Below are 8,645 nucleotides of genomic sequence, written 5' to 3'. Positions count from 1 at the left end.
TCACACCCAGACTCAAAAACGCTTTCTTTCTTCCCCCTGGTCTCTCTATCTCTCTTCCTTTGTTTGTTTGTGTCTGTAGTCCGGCTTCCATCCAAGTATGGCACACATTTTAGCTCAATTTTCAGAGAAACGGCAAAAGAAAATGTGAATTAACGTGTGTTTCCATCCACTACTGTTGTGCAAATATGCGGAGTTGGTTCATCAAGATAAGCAATGCAATGATTCTCCAGTCAGGTGCCATTATACTACTGCAGAAGAAGAGGTGCAACGAGATAACTTAAAGGAGCACCAGTCAAACTTCAAAAAACAAATTTGAAAATATGATGTAGATATAACATTGTTAGTTTTTTTATGTATTTATTTGAGGAGTGTTACATTTTCCTCATCGCTCAACACAGAACTGATGATTCCATCTGCCATCATTATTTGTCTTTCGTCGCATTTTCGCTGATTCCACTCAGTTTTTCACAGGTGTATGGAAACGCACCCATTGACTCCCTTGTGATATACAGTATGATGCATCAACTGTCCCCCTGTGGTGTCTGGAAACTCATTCTTGCCCTTTGCAACAGTAGGCCATGCTTTACTGCACCTGACTGAGTGTTTCCAGGCTGCCCCACTCTACGTGTGTGTGTATGTGTGTGTGTGTGAGAGAGAGAGAGAGAGAGAGAAATCATGTCGATGTGCATACAGTAAACTGTTATGTTTCTGCATGTATCAGTGTGTGTTTCTGAGCTAGAAATCGTCTTTTTGGTATCTTTTGGTTTATTAGAGCAGCATGTTTTTCTATGACACAGCGCGTGTCGTGTGGGTGCATCCATGTGCATGTTTTGTGTATGTGTGTGTGTGTGTCTGCTGTGTTGACCCCACCAACCACCTCCCATACCTCAATCGTGTGTGTCTGTGTTAATGTCCTGTGGTGTGTGTGTGTGTGTGTGTGTGTGTGTGTGTGTGTGTGTGTGTGTGTGTGTGTGTGTGTGTGTGTGTGTGTGTGTGTGTGTCTGCTCACTGTTTCTATGCAACACTTTTAGAGGCCCCTTCTGGTCTGGACAACACCTCGCTCCTGCTCCTATCCGTCTCTCACTCCTCACTCTTTCCTTCACCCTGGAGAGAGAGAGAAGGAGTGAAAAAAAGAGGAGGTGGGTGGGGGGGCAGTGGAAATAACAGGCTGCTGTCTCAGGAGGGGCGCTAAAAAAAAAGAGCAAGGGGTGAGAAAAGGAGGGAGAGAAATATGGGAGAGAAAAGGTGTTTGCTGTGCGTATTAGCTATGATACAGGGAATGTGGCATGTGTAGCCTAAAAGAGCTCTGCCATAAATTAAATAACACAAATAAGAACACACCTTTTATGACATTTCACCCCTGAATACAGCACAAGAAAAAAGAAAGGGCAGGTAAAACTAGAGCCTCTAAAAGATAGATGGTTACATATAAGATATGCTGATACACGTGAAAACAATGGGCTTTTTAAAACGTCTGCAGTGATAGATAGATAGAGAGAGGGGGGAAGAGATTTGGAGATGGAAAGATAAAAAGAGGTAGATGGGACTGATTGGTGCAGGTAGCGGGATGCGACAGAGGAAGTGCTGGAGATAGGGACAGGACAGGACGGGAGAAAGTGATAGAGGAAAGAAAATAAAACAGAAAAAAACAACGGAACATTTTTTTTTTTAAGTTTCGCAAAGGGAGACAGGCAGCAGGGAGGGGAGGAGGAAAGAGAGGGAGAGAGGAGGGAGAGAGAGAGAGAGAGTGAGAGAGAGAGAGCGTGTGTCTGTGTGTGTGTGTGTGTGTTTTTATGAATGAAGTGAGTCACTGCCGATGTGTCATAGGCCCGACGTCTTTATAAAGGAAGTTTTAAACAAGCCTAAACACTTCACTGCGCGCAAAAATTGGACTTACCACACTCGCATCCCTCTCTCTGCATTTCTCTCTCTCTCCAAACTGTCTAAGTGTCTCTCTGCCTTCAGCACTCCATAAAGACTACAAGGGCTCATCTCAAACTTTACCAAAGACAGAAAGTTTGAATACTTTTACCTTCCTTTTCTCTCTCTCTCTGTCTGAGTGCCTCAGTCATCACTCTGCTCTCCCATTCATCCTCTCTCGTCCTGACAACTTTCCTCCTCACTCTGACTGAAGAGTGCGAAGAAGAAACCGGAGCACGTGACAATTTCCGGAGTTCAATTTATTTATTTATTTTCTATTTATTTATTTATCTGTTTGCTGGTTTACCCATCCCTTGGATCCGAACCAAATATGAAATGTAAGTGTTTGTACGAGTGTGTTTTCATTCATAATTGCTTTAGTTGTTAATTATCATTTCTTCTAAAGTTTTATTTTATTTCCAAATGCTATATTTAAACTATGGGTCTATAACGTTTATGTGACTGTAAACACCTATTCTGTCCTTCATATACAGGTTAAATTAAATGATGTATTCATGGAATAAAATTCTAAACAATTGACTTACTTATGACTTGACAACTGTAGGCCTATTCTTTGGTGATCCCTACACTGTAAAAGTTACACTACATGGCAGGGAGCTCAGATGCTCCTGCAGTGTTATTTTGGCTGTGATTCTTGTGGTTCACCTGTAATTATCAAGCATTCATCATTTCAACACCACTGTGGTTCCTTTTTAATACTTAGTCTACCTTGTATTTGAACTTGAAAGGAAAAGAATGAATGAGCTTACTGTTAGAGAGTTGACTTGGCTTGGTCTATATAATTTATACCACCAACTCACGTACCTATCCAGTTGCAGGTGTGACAATCAGCAGCATTCATTGCAGTTGCTTATGGTAAAAGAGTGATGCTGATATTCAGTGTCAAAGCCCGGACTTTTTTAATGATTTAATGATTTGCATTCAGCCTGTGAAAACATGACTCTGACACTGAAGCTCTTGAGGATTCCTCTGCCAAGTCTGGAGCTATTGTTTATATTATGGTGCAATATCTTCCCCCTGGAGCTGACAGCCGTGGCCTGAGGTCATTATCATTATGGCGAGATGACAGCGCCTCTCCACTAATTGCTTCCGTTTTGTTCTAACCCTACAGTGCTGCTGGACTCCTCCTCGTCGCTCCTCTTCTCGCTGCTATTGGCCCAGCTGCCCGTGTTCACGTCTGCCTCTCCAGTACCACAGCGGCGGCCCACTGACATGGACAAACTGTCCAATCAGACCAAAAATCTAATGAAGCTCACCCAAGAACTGCTGGTAAGTAAAGATGTCGTCATGGTGATTGCCAATCTCAGCTATTGATTGGCGGAAAGGCTAATGAGGCCCTGACTATCCTGTGCTAACTGAATTGTTAGTATGAGGGTCGAAGAGGATGTACAGCCTGTCTTGACTGATCTTTCCCTAATTGGATTTTGGTCTTAATGTTACCTTTCAGTTTAGGTGTCAACACACTTCAAGTAGCACTAACTTTGCACCATGCACTGTACAATAGTTTTGCTCAGGACTTCAGTTTAACTTAAGCTGCTTTCAGACTGGCTGAAGTCCATCTGCATGCTTAAGTAGCAAAAAGCTTTAGGGGAGATTTGACTGAGTGATCTCACTTTTAATCCACACTGGACCGGAGAGGTCTGACTCAGCAACCTCTTGGTCTGCCTGGTCACTTGACTGGTGGCGGTAGAAGGAAGATTGGTGGCCAGGCTTGTGCCTTTATGCAGTCCAGTGAAATTAAATGAATATAAAGTTTTATGGAATTAAGGAGAATAAACACACATTTACAGTGATGGATACACAAGATACACGATGTGGTCAGGTGATAGAGAAACCAAACATTAAGTTCTAGGAACATGTTCTCCCATCCAGACTAATTTAGGACTACATATCAACACTTTACCTGCATCCAACTAAAGCTGAACTGCTAAGCATACCATCTATGACATGACAGCAAAGTATATCACTTGCCTGTTTACATAGAAACATGTTTATGTTCTGCGGCTAGACTGTGGAAGTGAGGATGGAGCTGGAAGAGTTTTTTCTCTCTTATGAAATGTGCACTCTACTGACAACACTGGCTCAAAACTTTATTTTGTTGACAGTCAAGTGGGTAGGAAAATCAGATTTGAGGAACTCGTCCAAGATTTTGCTCCAGCTGGTGATTGTGTATCAACACAGTGTTTTAACAGGTGAAAAGAAAGAGGCATCATATCTGTGGATCTTTAGTTACACATGACTGATCTAGATTCTATTTTTGCATTATGCAAATCGTTAAACTCTTTTGTTCAGGGGATAAAATCAAAAATAGCCACATACTCTCTCTAGTCTTGGCTGATAGATAGTGTTCAGAAAGTGTGGGTGTGTGTTCTGTATGTGTGTGTGGGTTTGTTGTTTTAAAACAATGTCACAGACCATTGTGTAGCAGAGGTCTGTAACCTGGGGTCCAGATGTGAACAAACCAGCATTATCAAAGGGTGATGGGGACAGTATTAGACAGTGTTCAGTAACATGGAAGATTTATTTTAAATATTTTCCTCATTGTGTGGAATTCCACTAAGAGAGCACAAAGTTAGGAAAGATAAATAGAACGGGAATCCATGGAAAGTCCCTGCAAAAAAGCAATGAAACTGATTCTTTAAAGACAGAAATGTGTGTGTACACTTAGGTCTATATACGTTTTCCAACGTAACTGTGTGTGCGTGTGTGTGTGAGTGAGTCTGTGTTTGCATGCATACAGTATGGGTGCAAATGTGTATATGTGTGCATGCATTTGTGTGTATGCATTTTTGTGGCGCTGTGTGTGTGTGTGTGTGTGTGTGTGTGTGTGTGTGTGTGTGTTTAGTGTTTTGCTTTCGGTCGCCACAGCAAAGTGACTTGATAAAAATCAAAAAGATTTATCACATTCCAGTATTTGCATTCAGGAAGAAAAAGGTTGGATGCTTAGTTCTGTCGGGTGAGGTCATGATCTGTGATGGAGAGAGCGAGAAAAGGAGGATAAGAGGGAGAATTATAGGCTGAGAAAGATGGAGCAAAAACCACAAGAGATGAAGAGATCAGAGAGCCAACTAGATGACAAGCCAGTGGTGTATGTGTGTGCATGCATGCACATGTGCACGAGATGTTGCATGTGCTTGTGCACCTGGTATGAGACAGAGAGAGGGAGGGGGGAGAGGAGAGGGTAGGGAAGCGAGGGATGGAAGGGGACAAAAGCAACGGAGACAAAACATTGGACCACAAACATAAGTGAGCTCGTACGAAAGGCTGATGGAGAGACATGCGAGACAATGCGGCACATTCATCACTAAAAACATCAACACAAACAACTGGAGGCACACAGTAGGCCAAGAAAAACACTGAATAACAGGTTAAGGAAGCATTAAGCACACACTACCTGTTTACACAAAACATTTCTCAGCACTCATCATCCTAATGTTGTTGTGTTCCTCTGCTGATTGGAAATGACGCATGCCACATCAGTCATCTCCGTTTATTTGCATTCATTACTGAATCTGGAGTACATGTTTAATACCAATTGTAATACCGATGAGCACAGCTGCCTTTGTAAGGTACCTATCAGGTTATTTATCCCCCTCTGGTGGCCACGATGAGCATTACACCTGCTGTCTGGACAAAGTTTACAACACAACTCTAGCTGGGCAGTGGTACTGCGTCATTCTCTCTTTTTATAGCTGTGACCCTGGAGTTTCCCTACAGCCCTGTGTTGTCTGTCCCACTTGGAGATTTCTTAGTCACTGGATATGTTGTTATCCTCGCTCCCTGTAGAAAACATCCTGTGGGTTCAGGTCATTTGGTCTTATTGTTGACATTTGGGGAGGCTGAATGTGGTTGAACTCACACTGACCCGATCAACCACACTCCCCTCAGTGAGAGCTACTGTCTCTAAGCACAGAAAACAGTCATTTAATCGAGGTGCTAGACTAATACTTTCCTCATGTTGCCGTGACTTGTCTCAGGATGAGTACAATTGCGCTGATGCAAATTACTAACGGGCTGCTCTGTCTTGTTTTCTCTTTCAGAGGGAGCATGCATTTGACTCAGACGTGGAGCCTCACAGGTTCAGGTCTCTGCCAGAAATGAGCAACAGATCAGCCAATGACCTCAACAATCTTGAGGTAATGCTCTGATAATGTATTTGTGTGTGCGTTTGTATGCGTGCATTGCATGCTCGTGAATGGAGAGGGGCTTGTCTGTTTCTATCCACACAGTTACATCTTGCCACACCCATGCAAAGTCTCTAAGTATGTCTGTGTTGTTTCCAGCTGAAGCCCACACTCTCTCAGCTGCATGCTGACCTGAAGCTGTATGAGCACCACTTTGAGTGGCTGAACAAGGTCTCAAAGAAGCACCACCACCCTGCGCTTCCCAAGCTGGTAGAGATGATCAGAGAAATGAAATCTCTCATCAATCTGCTACACCGTCAGGTAAAGAGCGTTCCCCTTTTGATACTCAGTTGTCTTCAGTTGTAAATTTAAGTTTTAGCAGGAAATCGTGTCATTTTCTAATATATATATTATATATTAAATAACACTTATAACTGTACTGTGTAATACATTCATTGTTTTTCTAATCTGTTTGTCTGCCTGTCTTCTCTCCTACAGATGTTGAGAGTTGAAGCACCAAGGCTGACTCAGGCAACCCCCTCCCTCCCCCCTCACCTCCCCTATCAGTTTGATGTCTTGCAGTCCAGCCATGAGCTTCTTCAACACTTCAAACTCTTCTGTGATTGGGCATACAGAGCATTCATCAGCCTCAAGCCCAAAGTCTCTGCAGTACAATGACGATCAAAACCCATTCATTCATTTCCTCTCAACTACATGGCTGCAGAGCCAGTGAGGACACATGGAATCCGCCTCAGCCAAAGGGGAATTAGGACCATGTCAGTGTGCACTGTAGTCAACAGCATCCCTTAAAAGGCCCAAACGTCAACTAATGACATGTGTGTTGAAGAATGTGTTTCCATCAGAGCCAATAAAGATGAGCTATACTGCAGCCAGTTACAACCATTAAAGGCCCGGACAAACAGAGCCGATAATCGGCGGTTGGACAGTCTGGCGAGGTCAGTGACTCAAGTCTGTTCGGTGTGTTCCGTGCCGTCGTCCGTCCGAGGGGCCGTCGGCCTTCATTTTGGCCGATTTGACATGTATAATCGGCGGGGTGGGCACTGCCGGCAGTCAGACTCAAATGACCCATCTGATTGCTAGAGTGCTAACCCGGAAACAGGGAGCGGAATGAGCATGACTAGAGTCTCTCAAAATCTGACAAAAATCTTTTAAACTGACCTTGGTTGATCTGAAATGAAGACAGATTCAGCAACTGCATAGCATATTTCTCGCTTAAAATGTTTTCAGAAACACATTTCGGTAAACTATTTTAGTACAATATGAGATCATATTCTGAACAAGCCTTTGAATTTACCATAGACAGTAAAATAAATGGACCAACAGATCCCGTTGCTCTGGACGGAGACCAGTGAAGGCTATTAGAAGCACTTTTTTCGGTGAGGGCTGAGCGTTACTGCACAGCTGCAAACTGAGCTTGCCGATGTAGATGTGACGTGAGTAACCTGTCTGAAAGTTGTAGATCTTCTGGTAGCTGAGCCAAGAGAAATCTCAATCTTTCTGAATCTTGCAGAGACAGAGAGTGTAGGCATATGTAAGGAGATAACATGGGCACAGGCTAATTATTGCTAACTAAAATGCTAGTTAACATTAGTAATTCAACTTTAACCTCTAATGTAAGTCAAAACTGCCTGCGAGCTTCTCCTGTACTATCGCGTGGATCGTTAGCCTATTTTTTACAAAAATGTCTGCTACGGAGCCATAACGTGAGGTACAAGGTAATGGAGCCTTTTTATACGTTGTCGTGTTTCTTTAGAAATAAACAATAGACAACTAGTCTTTAAACGCTTCAGATGTAAAGTTATTTGCTGTCAAAGTGACGCCACAATGAATGGCAGTCAATGGGATGCTAACAGGGGGTGATGGCTTGTTAGCATCAAAATGGCTGCGTAGGAGCTACGCTTCGTGGAGGTTGGCTTACCCCCTTGGAATTTCCAAAGAAACCAGACCCACGTGACGCGTTCGTCCAATCAGCTGCCGGTTTTCATTTTTGGGCGACAATACAAATTAGCGCCACCTGCTGTTATGGGGACGTATTACATCTCGTCGCTTTGGTGTGTTCCGAGGCACTTTTTTGACCAATGTCGGGAGACTGATCAGCCCAACTGCCTTTTCTGCCGACATTATGCCGTCTGCTCTGTGTGTCCGGGCCTTAAGATTCCTGTAAAAGCAAACTGCCAGTTTAACTATGACGATCATGTCATAATTCCCCAAACTCTCTCCTAAAGGCCTTGTTCATGACCATGTTATTTATGTATTTATTTATTTATTGATTGTTAGTAATTTATTTAATTTTATTTATTTTAAGTTGTAATGTGTCACTCTCATCTTTATTTCTGTATTAACGTGAATTTATTTGCCCACATCTCTGTAATCTTTCTTTTTGTCTTGTGTCTCACTGATCCTCAAAAAAAGAAAACACAGTAGCACTTCCTGACTTTTGTTTAAACTAACTTAATCTACTTTGCATTTGTGTATTTCTTTAGCCAATAATTCTTCCAGTAGATGTAGCATAGGACAGCCAAGGTTTTCACTATCTCACTTACAGTGCCCTTAGAGTAA

General features: G+C 42.7%; 1 protein-coding gene across 1 annotated transcript; it reads left to right on the top strand.

Annotated features, from left to right (window-relative positions):
* The first annotated feature begins 1,886 nt into the window (after nucleotides 1-1,886).
* il11a (interleukin 11a) lies at nucleotides 1,887-7,070 on the top strand. Its single transcript, XM_039806413.1, has 5 exons — nucleotides 1,887-2,258; nucleotides 3,053-3,210; nucleotides 5,982-6,077; nucleotides 6,225-6,386; nucleotides 6,564-7,070. The coding sequence occupies exons 1-5, from the start codon at nucleotides 2,252-2,254 to the stop codon at nucleotides 6,741-6,743; spliced, it is 603 nt and encodes a 200-aa protein (XP_039662347.1). The 5' UTR covers nucleotides 1,887-2,251; the 3' UTR covers nucleotides 6,744-7,070.
* The last annotated feature ends 1,575 nt before the right edge of the window (nucleotides 7,071-8,645 follow it).

Source organism: Perca fluviatilis, chromosome 7 (assembly GCF_010015445.1).
Source record: "Perca fluviatilis chromosome 7, GENO_Pfluv_1.0, whole genome shotgun sequence".
Lineage (NCBI taxonomy): Eukaryota > Metazoa > Chordata > Actinopteri > Perciformes > Percidae > Perca > Perca fluviatilis.
The sequence above is the reverse complement of the archived record's forward strand: the minus strand, read 5'-3'. Positions and strand labels throughout refer to the sequence as shown.